The sequence below is a fragment of the Rhinoraja longicauda genome, chromosome 1 (genome assembly GCF_053455715.1).
Source record: "Rhinoraja longicauda isolate Sanriku21f chromosome 1, sRhiLon1.1, whole genome shotgun sequence".
NCBI classification, from domain to species: domain Eukaryota; kingdom Metazoa; phylum Chordata; class Chondrichthyes; order Rajiformes; family Arhynchobatidae; genus Rhinoraja; species Rhinoraja longicauda.
This window is the reverse complement of record NC_135953.1, coordinates 123,796,292-123,811,286: the sequence shown is the minus strand read 5'-3', so window position 1 is coordinate 123,811,286 and position 14,995 is coordinate 123,796,292. Positions and strand designations below refer to the sequence as shown.

General features: G+C 45.9%; 1 protein-coding gene across 1 annotated transcript in view; it reads right to left on the bottom strand.

Annotated features, from left to right (window-relative positions):
• Positions 1-14,995, bottom strand: part of LOC144600570 (uncharacterized) — a 129,110-nt gene that overhangs the window by 26,854 nt on the left and 87,261 nt on the right. The window contains exon 4 of the mRNA XM_078412316.1: positions 6,782-6,868. Coding sequence (XP_078268442.1) covers positions 6,782-6,868 — 87 coding nt within the window. The remainder of the gene's footprint in view (positions 1-6,781; positions 6,869-14,995) is intronic.

Here is a 14,995-nt window from a genome sequence, read left to right as displayed (position 1 = left end):
CTGGAGATGGAGAAGATCATGATTAAACATGTTAAGCAAGTTAAATATGAGGCTCCAAGACTTAATGGCATTTTTAAATATCCTTGCTAGCTCCTGGTGCAGCTTCAATGCATACACTCTATTTTCTTTGTTAAATCAGAAACTGACCATTGGGAGAATCTTACTTTACCTTACTTTATTACTTTTTGTTGGTTTAATTTACACACAATTTCTCTGACATGTCAAGAGAGAGTTAGATTTAGCTCTTAGGACTAAAGGAATCAAGGGATTGGGGTAAAAGCAGGAACGGGGTACTGATTTTAGATGATCAGCCATTATCATATTGAATGGCGGTGCTGGCTCGAGGGGCCAAATGGCCTATTCCTGCACCTATGTTTCTATGTTCTATGACTCCTCTTATTATCAGGATTAAACATATGATACAAGAACATGAAGAATCATCCTTCAACAGCATGGCAGACATTTGCTCTCAGCATCACTAAAAAGAAAGTAGTTGTAGTGGACTACAAGTTTCACAAAATCTGTTATTCACACTTGATGTGAGCCAGGAGGAATTTTAAAAAAAAAATTGTTTTTAAATAGCCACTCGGCACAGCCACCACCAACCTTTTACTGGACTAAACACTCAGCCTTTGCATCAGAGAAAGCTGCCTCAATCTTTAGTAAACAGAAAAAATACGATACACTTTCAAATTCATTACAATGACCAAAATGCTAAGGTACAGAGTTTGCATACCTACTAGTACTTTCATGTATGACAGGGAAACATGTGACACCTTACAAACTCCACCACCAAATGTCAAATAGCAAATCCTCAGAATTGGTTGCAAAAATGTTCCCTCCACTGAAATTAAACTAACTGGCCTGTTATTTCTCCAGTTCTGAGTTCTCCCTTTTGAGACATGCAATGTCGAACACAGAACAGTATTCAGATTGCATAATAGTGTGTATGATAATAAATCAATGAAATTCCTTATCTGCATGAAGCTCACAGAATACACGAGTATGGTAGTAGATACCACGAACAGGCCATTCGGTCCACAATTTCTGCACATCATGATGCCAATCTAACTAATCCCAACTGCCTGCAAGAAGTCTATATTTACCAACTCCCTGTCGGTTGTGTCTACAATCCAACTTTAACAGTCCTCTAATTATCTGGCACTGCTCTTAGCCAACGATTATTGAAAAATTATGGTCAGATTTTCTCCCTTGGTTCATTTAAGAGCGAGGGACATATTTCATTCCAGCCTGGTGACAACAATTTTCAAAGATGTGAAACCTCTTAATATTTCCACACTTACTATGTTTATCCCACTCAATATTTGCACAAACTTCCTCCCTCAGTACAAATTTGTCAGTATTGATTATAACCCTTGCCCACATCCTCTGCTTCCAAAAATGCATTACCATTTTTGGTCTTTAATAGACAGTAAGTACTCTTTTCTTTGTTATCCCCTTGCTCTTTAAGTGCTACCAAAACATCCTTCAATTTTCTTTGATTTGACTTCACAATATTTTTTTCATACCCTCGCTTCTTTTCCCAACATTCATTTTAAGTCACTCCTAAGCTTCCTCTAGTCTTTTAGGTTTTCAGTGACTGATGAAAGCTTCTCATTTTTCCTTGTCATTCTGCCATCCTTGGAGCTCCAGATCTGGCAGTTCCATTCTTTTTCCTCCTAATGACATATTTACCTTGAAAGCCCTGTGACCAATTTACATTCAAGTAGCTTTTGCCAAGTCATTTTCAAATTCCATCCCAATTTCAAAGACTTTAACTCCATCTTTGTCCTTTTCCATTACGATATAATCAAAGATCACTTTTACAAAAAAATCCCCCACCGATTCCCCTCCCACGTTCAGCTTCATCCCAAACGTTAGACCAACATTTACTCACCACTCTCTCCCTTTCCTGTTGCATATGCAACATACTGAGTTGAAAAATAATCCCAGAATGAAGTCTAGGAATTTTGAACTGACCACAAATGTTACACCGATAATATTCCAGTTATTTTAATATTGCGGCAACCAAAATCTTCCACTATTACTCCCCTGGTGTTTTCATACTTCCCAATATTTACTGACAAATTTGAAAATGAAGAAAACACAGATGGTAGAAATCTGAAATAAAAATACAAAATGCTTTAAAGACTTAGCATGTTGCAGTCTTCAGCATTTATGGAAAGAGAAATAAAGTTAACGTTTCAGGTCAAAGAACCTTTTGTCAGGATTGAGAAAGAGAGAAAACGAAATTAGTTTTAAGTCACATAGAGATTGGGGAAAGAATAGATAGAATCCAGGAAATGTCTCTGCTTGGATGAAACCAGACTTGCCTTGGTGATAAGCTGAAGGTGAAAGTCAACAGCTGGTAAGTTTATGAAGGCTGCAACATGCCCAGACTGAAAATGAGGGAAAGAAGGTGAGGTTGCATTATTAAATGAGGAAAGCATCAGTGCCATGATGAGCAAAGGTATGGTTTCAGAGAATCCATAGAGTCATGGAGCACAGAATCAGGCCTTTCAGCCCAACTTAGCGATGCCAACCAAATACCCCATCTAAGCTAGTCTTATTTCCCTGTGTCTGGCCCATATATCTCCAACCCATTCTGATCTATGTACTTGTCAAAATGTGTATTAATTGTTGTTATTGTACCACTCCACTTTTTTTGGCAGCTCATTCATAAGGCTGCAACCCTATGTGTGAAATAAGATGCCCCTCAGATACCCCTTAAATCTTTACTCACTCACCTTAATCCTATGCCCTCTAGTTTTTGATTCCCCTACCAGGGGAACATGACTGTGCCTATCTATCCCATCATGATTTTATGCACCTCTGCAAGATCAACCCTCAGCTTCCTGCACTCCCATGAATAAAGTCTTAGCCTGCTAAATCTCTCCATATATCTCAGGTCTCGAGTTCTGGTAATATTTGCTTAAATCGTCTCTGCTCTCCCCGAGTTCCGTGACTGATGAAAGCCAGCATGACAAAAGCCTTCTACGCCACCCTTTCTACCCGTGATGCCACTTTCAAGGAACTCTGTACTTGTTCCTCTGCTCTTCAATATTACCCAGGGCCCTTCCATTCACTGTGAAGGTCCTGCCCTAGTTTGAATACTCAAAATGCAACAATCACACTATCTGAATTAAATTCCATTTACCCATCTTTGACCTATTTGCCTAGCTGATCAAAGTTGTGCTCAATTCTTCATAAGCATCTTCATTGTTTAGCACACCATGTGTTTTAATGTCATCTGCAAACTTACCAAATATGCCTTATACATTCTGATGCAAATCATTGATCTGGGTGGGGCCCACCATTAATCACAGGTATTCAATATAATATCTGGATCTTCCATTCTCTCATCACCACCCTCTCCTATCATGGGCCAATTCTGTATCCAGTTAGTTTGGTCTCCCTGAATATCATGTGATTTGACCTTCAAGAGCAGTTTTCCATGCTGAACCTTATCAAAGGTCTGGCAAGGCATCTACAACCCTGTGCTCATCAATCATCTTGGTTACTTGCAGCTCTTCTTACTAGAGGCACAACATTAGCCACCCTCCAGTCTTCTGGCACCTCACACCTGTCGAAAGATGATTCATGTATGTCAGCCAGTCCTACTGCAATTTCTCCGGTAGCTTCCCATTGTGTCCTTGGATATATTTGGTCAGGCCCAGGAGACTTATCTACTTTAATAGGTCTAAATACATTTAGCACCTCATCGACTGTAATACAGAGTGTCCTCAACACATTGCTATTAACTTTCCAAGTTACCTAGTCATCATATCTCTCTGTTGGATAGAAGAGAGAATTATTCAGAGGTTTGTGATGTATTTAATAGTTTGGGTGGAAATAAAGGACAGGTGATAGTGATCTAAGAATCCCAAAGTGTTACAGACAAAGCCTAAATGAGGAAATATCAATAGCATGTAAGAAGATAACTGCAATTATCATGGGTTATTTTTAACTACATATTTATTGGATTAATCAAATTGCCAAGGAAACAGTGGAAAAGGAATTTGTAGAATTCATCAGGGATCCTGTGATCAATATCTAACTACCTATCTATATATTACTAAAACCGTATGTGCGTATCATAACTTTGTGGTTCGCACAGCCAAAACGGTACACCATAGCGCTGCAATTTTTGGCCCACGTTACTCACCATTATCCTGGGCACAATTTGAAACAACTCTCATTCAAATTGAAGCTACATTTTTAAAGCTACAGAGATTTTAAAGTGTACAAATTTCCTTTCTAACCCATTTCTTGAAAGTGCTCAGCGTATGACGTCACAATGGGGCACGTACGACTTCATTTGCCCTTCTCTCCTCACTCGCTAAAACAAGATGGCCGCCGGCAGCAGGGCCGCCCGCCCAGGGTCAATGGCTTCCTCTTCCCCCGGCCCCAGGGGAGACTCGCACGCCGGCAGTCAGCGTTGAACTGGTAAGTTTGATTTAGCCGCTAATGGGTCCACAAAGGGGAGTGAGTGTGGCGGCCGAGTGGGTGGAGGGGAGGGAGGAGGAGGAGAGTGGGGGGGAAGGGGGTCCGGAGAGAGTGGGGGTGGGGGGGGAGGGGGGACAGTGGGGGTGAGGGGAGAGTGGGGGTGGGGAGGAGGGGAGAGTGGGGGTGGGGAGGAGGGGAGAGTGGGGGGGGGAGAGAAGGGGAGAGTGGGGGGGGGAGGAGGGGAGAGCGGGGGGGGAGAGGAGGGAAGAGCGGGGGGGGGAGGAGGAGGGAAGAGCGGGGGGGGGAGGAGGAGGGAAGAGCGGGGGGGGAGGAGGAGGGAAGAGCGGGGGGGGAGGAGGAGGGAAGAGCGGGGGGGGGGAGGAGGAGGGAAGAGCGGGGGGGGGGAGGAGGAGGGAAGAGCGGGGGGGGGAGGAGGAGGGGAGAGCGGGGGGGGAGGAGGAGGGGAGAGCGGGGGGGGAGGAGGGGAGAGCGGGGGGAAGGAGGGGGGAAGGAGGGGAGAGCGGGGGGGGGAGGAGGGGAGAGCGGGGGGGAGAGCGGGGGGGAGGAGGAGGGGAGAGCGGGGGGGGAGGAGGAGGGGAGAGCGGGGGGGAGATGGGGGGTGCGGGGAGGGAGAGTGGGGTGCGGGGAGGGAGAGTGGGGTGCGGGCAGGGAGAGTGGGGTGCGGGCAGGGAGAGTGGGGTGCGGCCAGGGAGAGTGGGGTGCGGCCAGGGAGAGTGGGGTGCGGCCAGGGAGAGTGGGGTGCGGCCAGGGAGAGTGGGGTGCGGCCAGGGAGAGTGGGGTGCGGCCAGGGAGAGTGGGGTGCGGCCAGGGAGAGTGGGGTGCGGCCAGGGAGAGTAGGGGTGCGGCCAGGGAGAGTAGGGGTGCGGCCAGGGAGAGTAGGGGTGCGGCCAGGGAGAGTAGGGGTGCGGCCAGGGAGAGTAGGGGTGCGGCCAGGGAGAGTAGGGGTGCGGCCAGGGAGAGTAGGGGTGCGGCCAGGGAGAGTAGGGGTGCGGCCAGGGAGAGTAGGGGTGCGGCCAGGGAGAGTAGGGGTGCGGCCAGGGAGAGTAGGGGTGGGGGAAGAGGAGGGAGGTGGGGGGAGTGGGGGTGAGGGGAGAGGAGTGGGGAATAGGGGTGGTGTGGGGGGAATGGAGGTGGATGCAGGGCTGGGGGAGCGAGGGTGGGGTAGGGGGGATGGAGTGGATCAGTGGGGGGAGGAGGGGGGATAAGGGGGATTGAGTGGGGGGGGGGGCGTTTGAGGGTAGTACACCAATATAGGAGAGGCTTTGGGTCCAGGGCTCACTCAGTCACACTCTCTCCCCTTCCCCCTCTACGAGGAATGGGCCCAACGGGTCCACTTGATCTGGTACATTATAAAACCTACCTGGGAACATTCTATTTTTGATTAATGCGATAGGGCTAATAAGAGACCTTATTTTCTGTATGGTAGAATCATCCATTTGAAGGCCAGTCATCATTGAAACTATTGCCTTCATCTTAAATAAGTCCAATTACAAGCATATGAAGGATGTGCTGTCTGGAGTTGACTAGGAAAATAGGTAAATGGAAAGGTCAATAAATGAACAGTGGCAGATATTTATCAGATCTTCTTCCCAATCAGAAAAAGGCACACATGAGAAAGATGACGGAGATCAAGGAAACAAACAAGTCAAAAGCAGATCCTACAAAGTGGCAAAAGCCAGTGGTAAACCATAAGAGTTGGAATCCTTCGGGAACTGGCAGTGGAGACTAAGAAGGTAATATGGTGGAAAAGTAAAACACAAATTAGTAAAATAACCGGTCAGGCAGCATCTGTGCAAAGAATGGACTGGTGATGTTTTGAGTTGGGATCCTTTTTTCAAACTTCAGTCCAGTCACTCCAGTACTTTGTGTTTTACTCAAGATTTTAGCATCTATGATTTCTTGTGTCTCCAAATACGGAGGTAAAAATTGATTGCGAGAGCAAATTGGGGAGTAATATCAAAACAGTTTCCATGGTTACAAAGAATGAGGATTGTTCAAGACTGGGAATCTTGGAATTAAGAACAGGAAACAAGGAAATAGCATGTGTTTAGCATCAGTATTTATAGTGGAAAACTCAAGATAACAGATGGACAAGAATCGAGTGGCATTATAACAATTTCCATTACGATGGACAAAGTATTGGGAAAATCTATCCCTGCACCTCTGATCTACCAGTTTGGTTGGAGCGTGGGAGATGAATTTATTGAGCTTTTCCAACGTTTTCTGCACTTATTGCCCATGTATTTGCTTTTCTGTCCCCTTCAAATTGTTTGGAAATTACTATCCTTTATCATTTTTGAAATCTATAACTCACGCTTGGTGACGGCTTTTTGGAGATTTTGCTTTCTTCACTACATTCTGACGACTGAGTTGCAGATACATGTGTGGGAACCACATTCTTCTGTAAAACAGAAAAATAAAGCAGGTTAAATGGATTTTATTTGAAACACATTAAAAGTAAGATAAAGGTAGGGTCAAGACCAGAAAGAATAAGGCAAAATTCTCTCACAAAATATACATGATGTGCTATATGTGGCCAAAGAATGCATGTTGTAGAGTCACTGGTACACTGGTAATTCAATACTCCCATCAGAATTTGAACTTCCTTCCTGAATGTGGATATTTTATATCCACGTAAATAAAGCATTTTGGCCACATCAGTCTGTTCACAGAAGTCAAATTCGGCTTTCAGTCTGCTCCAACTAGTAATGGCATAAATGAAAGAATTTAAGCCCTACAAATCTTTAAAAATGTGCATAAATATAAACATCTGTACAAAGACGAGCCTAGAAAGATTTGAACTTTGGCTTTCATTTTAATAAGTTTCCTGCTGAAAGGGGATCTCCAAAAGGGCATGTCCAAAGGTGAGTTTTGGATTTGAAAAATAATGATTTGTAAAATAATACATTAGTCATGCTTACTCTTGGTAGAGGAAACCACATGAAAGAAGGTGAGTATTCCAGTAGCACCAGAGCAGAATGCCTCATTATTTATACAAATACGAAGGAGGCAAAGAAACAGGGAAAAATGAATATTGTCCTTATAGGAGACAGTAGTAAGGTTCTAGCTATGCCTGTCTTTTTGTTAGATACTTGGGACAGTACATGTTCCAGGCTTATTTGGGGCCACTCTCCAAACTATTTCTCCTAAATATTGATGATTGCAGCTACACAAAAGTTGTAAAAAAAATTACTTTCCCTTCCAATGTCCACCTGCTCTCACATTTACGTGGTCCATCACTGACTGTTCCCTTCCCTTTCAAGATCTCCACGTCCATCTCAGCAGATTAGCCACAAAACATCTTTTATATGCCTACACACTGTCACAACTACCTTCACTATACGACCTCTCACTCTGCAGGCTCTCAGAGAGTTGGATCATAAAGTCACAGAGTGATAGTGTGGAAATAGGCCCTTGGGCCTAACTTGCCCACACCGACCAACAATGTCCCAGCTACACTAGTCCCACTTGCCTGCGCTTGGTCCATATCGCTCCAAACCTGTCCTATCCATGTACCTGTCTAACTGCCTCTTAAACGATGGGTCAGTCCCAGCCTCAACTACCTCCTCTAGCAGCTTGTTCTATACACCCACCACCCTTTGTGTGAAAAGGTTACTCCTCGGATTCCTATTAAATCTTTTCCCCTTTACCTTGAACCTATGTCCTCTGATCCTCAATTCCACATCTCTGGGCAAGAGACTGTGCATCTAGCCGATCTATTCCTCTCATGATTTTGTACACCTCTAAGATCCCCCCTCCTCCTCCTGCACTCCATGGAATAAAGACCCAGCCTTCTCAACCTCTCCTTATAACTCACACCCTCTAATCCTGGCAATATCCTCATAAATCTTTTCTAAACCCTTTCAAGCTTGACAATACATTTCCTATAACATGGTGCCCAGAACTGAATACAAAATTCTGAATGCGGTCTCACCAACGTCTTAAACAGCAACATGACCTCCAAACTTCTATACTCAATACTGAAGAAGGCCAAAATGCCAAAATACTTTTTGACCACCTTACCTACCTGCAACTCGACCTTCAAGGAACCATGCACCTGTACTCCGAGATCCCTCTGAGTACACTACCCAGAGGCCTACCATTTACTGTGTAGGTCCTGCCCTTGTTCAATGTTCCAAATTGCAACACCTCACACTTCTCTGTGTTAAATTCCATCAATCATTCCACCACCCACCTGGCCAATCAATCCAGATCCTGCTGCAATCTTTCACAACCATCTTCACTCTCTGCAAAACCACTCACTTTTGCATCATCAGCAAACTTGCTAATCTTGCCCGGTATGTTCTCATCCAAATAATTGATGTAGATGACAAACAATAACGGGCCCAGCACTGAACTCTGAGGCACACCACTCGTCACAGACCTCCAGTCCGAGAAGCAACCTACCACCATCACCTTCCTTCCATGACGAGCAGCAGCCAGACCAGCAAGTGAGTGGATTGGCTGAAGGACGTTTTTCTCCTCGGTGAGTAAAGTTTGGGAGGTTTAAAAAGAGCCCGCAAGAGTCAGCCCGGGGCAATTGCCTTGAAGGTCACAGAGCAGCAACCAGACCAGCGAGTGAGTGGATTGGCTGAGATGTCCTACTTAGTTGAGTGGATAGTTGACTTGGTTAGATGAAATTAAGGGTCTAGGGGAGCGGCCTTGGTGAGGTGAAGTGCGTGTCTTTGGCTCAAGAGTCTTCGGCAACTCAAGAGGCTACACTTGAATCAGTTCTGCGCGTGTCTGATATTTAAACTTGTGACATATCGCAGTGCAGGAGCCTATCGGCAGCAGAGAAGGGAATAGGTTTCACACAACTCAAAATTCATAATTTTGTCCACTGAAGTAATGGCAGGCAAGTTATTAGTGTCTCTCCTGCAGGATGTGGGAAGTCAGGGACTCTGCTGGTGCTTCTGACAACTACACCTGCGGAAATTGTGTCCAGGTGCAGTCCTGAATGAACGTGTTAGGGAACTGGAGCAGCAGCTGGATGACCTCGGGACCATCCGGGATAACGAGAGTTTCCTGGACAGGATCTACAGTGAGGTTGTCACACCGAGGATACAGGAAGAGCGATGGTGGGTGACAACGAGGAGGAGAACTAAACATGGAGTGCAGGAGCCCCCAGTGGCTGCACCTATTGAAAACAGGTACACCCTCTTGGGAGCAGTAGGAGTGGACTTCATGACAAGATTGAGTGGCAGCCAGGGCTGTGACTCCAACCCTGGTGCTGAGGCTCAACGAGGAAGAGCGACCTCAGGCAGAGCTGTAGTGGTGGGGGACTCGATAGTTAGAGGTATGGACAGGAGATTCTGCGGCAGCAGGCGAGACTCCAGGACAGTGGGTTGCCTCCCTGGTGCCAGGGTCCAGGACGTTTCGGAGTGGTTACATGGCATGCTCAGGAGTGAGGGGGAGCAGCCGGAGGTTGTTGTGCATGTTATAGGTAGGAAGCAGAAGGAGGTTCTGCAACACGAGTTTACAGAATTGGGTAGAAGACTGAAAAACAGGACCTGCAGGGTAGTGATCTCAGGATTGCTTCCAGTACCTCGTGTTAGTGAAGGTAAGAACAGGAAGATATGGGAAATGAATGTGTGGCTGAGGAGTTGGTGCAGGGGGCAGGAATTTAGATTTCTGGATCATTGGGATCTCTTCTGAGGCAGGGGGGGCTTGTACAAAAGGGACAGGTTGCACCTAAACTGGAGGGGGACCAACATCCTAGCGGGCAGGTTTGTTAATGCTACACGAGAGAGCTTAAACTAGATTGCCAAGGGAGGTGGGATTTCGTACAGGACAGAGGCACGCGAGAGGCTAGAAGTTGGTATGGAGGGTGGTGTGGGAAAGGTTAGTGGACAGAATAGGCAGGTGAAAGGTAGAGAGCAAAGAAGGAGGGTTGGTTTAAACTGCACGTATTTTAATGTAAGGGGCCTGACGGGTAAAGCAGATGAGCTTAGGGCATGGATAGGTACAAGCAACTAGGATGTTGTAGCCATGATTTAAATCTGGTTAAGGGAGGCGCAGGACTGGCAGCTCAATGTTCCGGGGTACATTAGCTTCAGGAGAGACAGGGGTGAGGGAAAAAGAGGAGGGGGTTGCACTGTTGGTTAAGGAGGATGTCACCACAGTGATCAGAGGTGACATTACAGACAGTTCATCTTGTGAGGCTATATGGGTGGAGCTGAGAAACAAGAAAGGGATGGTCATCTTGTTGGGACCCGGATTTAATCCCGACTATGGGTGCCGTCTGTATGTAGTTTGTACGCTCTCCCCGTGACCTGCGTGGGTTTTCTCAGATCTTCGGTTTCCTCCCACACTTCAAAGACGTACAGGTATGTAGGTTAATTGGCTTGGTAAATGTAAACATAGTCCCGAGTGTGTGTAGGATAGCGTTAATATGTGGGGATTGCTGGTCGGCGTGGACCCAGTGGGTTGAAGGGCCTGTTTCCGCACTGTATCTCTAAACTAAACTAAAATCCCTTGAATAGTCAACGGGAATTAGAACAAATGTGCTGGGAGATTGCAGACAGCTGCAGGTTAAATAAGGTTGGTGTAGTAGGGGATTTTAACTTTCCCAATTATAGACTGGGAAAATCATAGGGTGAATGGTTTAAATGGGGAGCAATTCCTCAAAAAGTGTTCAGGAGAGTTTTAATGAAGTGTTTCTGGAGGAGCCTTATGGAACTGGTGACCACAGTTCGATTAGGTTTCAGACAGTTATGGATAGGGTCCACATGTTAAAATGCTCAACTGGGCTTAGGCCAACTTTGAGGGTATAAGAGAAGGTCTCGCACAAGTTGACTGGAGCAGGATATTTGAGGGGAAAGGAACATCGACCAAGTCGGGTACCGCACGGCTCGATGCTGGGACCGCAGCTATTTACAATATACATTAATGACAGATGAAGGGATTAAAAGTAACATTAGCAAATTTGCAGATGACACAAAGCTGGGGGGCAGTGTGAACTGTGAGGAGGATGCTATGAGGATGCAGGGTGACAGACAGGTTGTGTGAGTGGGCAGATGCATGGCAGAGGCAGTTTAATGTCGATAAATGTGAGGTTATCGACTTTGGTGGTGAGAACAGGAAGGCAGATTCTTATCTGAATGGTGTAGTTAGGAAAAGGTGAAGTACAAAGAGATCTGGGTGTCCTTGTTCATCAGTCACTGAAAGTAAGCATGCAGGTTCAGCAGGCATTGACGAAAGCTAATGGCATGTTGGCCTTCATGACAAGATGAGTTGAGTATAGAAGCAAAGAGGTCCTTCTGCAGTGTACAGGGCCCGAGTGAGACCACACGTGGAGTACTCTGTGCAGTTTTGGTCTCCAAATGTGAGGCCATTTTTGCTATTGAGGGAGTGCAGCGTAGGTTCACTAAGTTAATTCCCGGCATGGCGGGACTGTCGTACGTTGAAAGACTGGAGCAACTGGGCTTGTATGCACTGGAATTTATAGGGATGAGAGGGGACCTTATTGAAACTTAAGATTATTAAAGGATTGGACACGCTCGAGGCAGGAAACATGTTCCCAATGTTGGGGGAGTCCAGAACCAGGGGCCACAGTTTAAGAATCAGGGGTAGGCCATTTAGAATGACGAGGAAAAACCTTTTTCTCTCAGAGAGTTGTAAATCTGTGGAATTCTCTGCCTCAGAAGGCAGTAGAGGCCAATTCTCTGGATGCTTTCAAGAGAGAGTTAGATAGAGCTCGTAAAGATAGTGCAGTCAGGGGGTATGGGGAGAAGGCAGGAACGGGGTACTGATTGTGAATGATCAGCCATGATCACATTGAATGGCGGTGCTGGCTTGAAGGGCCGAATGGCCTACTCCTGCAACTATTGTCTATGGTCTATAAGTGGGACGTTTTTAAAAAGTGTGCTGATGATAGCTCAGGATATGTACGTCCCCGTTAGAGTGAAGGGCAAAGCATGCAAACACAAGGAAGCTTAGCCGACTAGAAAAATTGAGGCGTTGGTCAAAAACAAGAAGGATGCATGGAACAGGTATAGGCAGCTGGGATCAAGTGCATTCCTGGAGGAGTTTCGGGAACTAAGGAGTAAACTGAAAAAGGAGATCATAAGGGCAAAAATGGGCCAGGAGAGACTGTAGCTTTGGTGGATAGCATTAAGGACAATCCTAAAAGATTTTATAACTACATAAGGGGGAAAAGGGTAACTAGCGAGAGAGTAGGACCTCTCAGGAATCAAAGTAGTCATCTCTGTACAAGCCACAGGAGATGGGCAAGGTCTTCAGTGAGTATTTCTCCTCTGTATTTACCAAGGAGAAAGAGAGTAGGACAATAGACAATAGACAATAGGTGCAGGAGGAGGCCATTCGGCCCTTTGAGCCAGCACCACCATTCAATGTGATCATGGCTGTTCATTCTCAATCAGTACCCCGTTCCTGCCTTCTCCCCATACCCACTGACTCCGCTATCCTTAAGAGCTCTATCTAGCTCTCTCTTGAATGCATTCAGAGAATTGACCTCCACAGCCTTCTGAGGCAGAGAATTCCACAGATTCACAACTCTGACTGAAAAAGTTTTTCCTCATCTCCGTTCTAAACGGCCTACGCCTTATTCCTAAACTGTGCCCCCTGGTTCTGGACTCCCCCAACATTGGGAACATGTTTCCTGCCTCCAACGTGTCCAACCCCTTAATAATCTTATACGTTTCGATAAGATCCCCTCTCATCCTTCTAAATTCCAGTGTATACAAGCCTAGTCGCTCCAGTCTTTCAACATATGACAGTCCCGCCATTCCGGGAATTAACCTAGTAAACCTACGCTGCACACTCTCAATAGCAAGAATATCCTTCCTCAAATTTGGAGACCAAAACTGCACACAGTACTCCAGGTGCGGTCTCACTAGGGCCCTGTACAACTGCAGAAGGACCTCTTTGCTCCTATACTCAACTCCTCTTGTTATGAAGGCCAACATTCCATTGGCGTTCTTCACTGCCTGCTGTACCTGCATGCTTCCTTTCAATGACTGATGCACTAGGACACCCAGATCTTGTTGTACGTCCCCTTTTCCTAACTTGACACCGTTCAGATAATAATCTACCTTCCTATTCTTACCACCAAAGTGGATAACCTCACGCTTATCCACATTAAACTGCATCTGCCATGCATCCGCCTACTCACACAACCTGTTCAAGTCACCCTGCAACCTCATAGCATCTTCCTCACAGTTCACACTGCCACCCAGCTTTGTATCATCTGCAAATTTGCTAATGGTACTTTTAATCCCTTCATCCAAGTCTGCAAATGGAAAGGCAGAAGGGAAAATCGGAAGTGTCGGTATTACAGTATAGCAAAGGGGATTACAGAGGCATGAGGCGGGCGCTGGCCAAAATTGACTGGAAGGAGGCCCTAGCAGGGAAGACGGTAGAACAGCAATGGCAGGTATTCCTGGGAATAATGCAGAGGTTGCAGGATTAATTTATTCCAAAGAGGCGGAAAGACTCTAAGGGGAGTAAGAGACACCTGTGGCTGACAAGGGAAGTCAGGGACAGCATAAAAATTAAGGAGAGGAAGTATAACATAGCAAAGAAGAGTGGGAAGACAGAGGATTGGGACTCTTTTAAAGAGCAACAAAGGTTAACTAAAAAGGCAATACGGGGAGAAAAGATGAGGTACGAGGGTAAACTAGCCAATAATATAAAGGAGGATAGCAAAAGTTTTTTTAGGTACGTGAAGAGAAAAAAAATAGTCAAGGCAAATGTGGGTCCCTTGAAGACAGAAACAGGGGAATTTATTATGGGGAACAAAGAAATGGCAGACGAGTTAAACCGTTACTTTGGATCTGTCTTCACTGAGGAAGATACACACAATCTCCCAAATGTTCTAGGGGCCGGAGAACCTAGGGTGATGGAGGAACTGAAGGAAATCCACATTAGGCAGGAAATGGTTTTGGGTAGACTGATGGGACTGAAGGCTGATAAATCCCCAGGGCCTGATGGTCTGCATCCCAGGGTACTTAAGGAGGTGGCTCTAGAAATAGTGGAAGCATTGGAGATCATTTTTCAATGTTCTATAGATTCAGGATCAGTTCCTGTGGATTGGAGGATAGCAAATGTTATCCCACTTTTTAAGAAAGGAGGGAGAGAGAAAACGGGTAATTATAGACCAGTTAGTCTGACATCAGTGGTGGGGAAGATGCTGGAGTCAATTATAAAAGACGAAATTGCTGAGCATTTGGATAGCAGTAACGGGATCATTCCGAGTCAGCATGGATTTACGAAGGGGAAATCATGCTCGACAAATCTACTGGAATTTTTTGAGGATGTAACTTGGAAAATTGACAGGGGAGAGTCAGTGGATGTGGTGTACCTCGACTTTCAGAAAGCCTTCGACAAGGTCCCACATAGGAGATTAGTGGGCAAAATTAGGGCACATGGTATTGGGGGTAGGGTACTGACATGGATAGAAAACTGGTTGACAGACAGAAAGCAAAGAGTGGGGATAAATGGGTCCCTTTCGGAATGGGAGGCAGTGACCAGTGGGGTACCGCAAGGTTCGGTGCTGGGACCCCAGCTA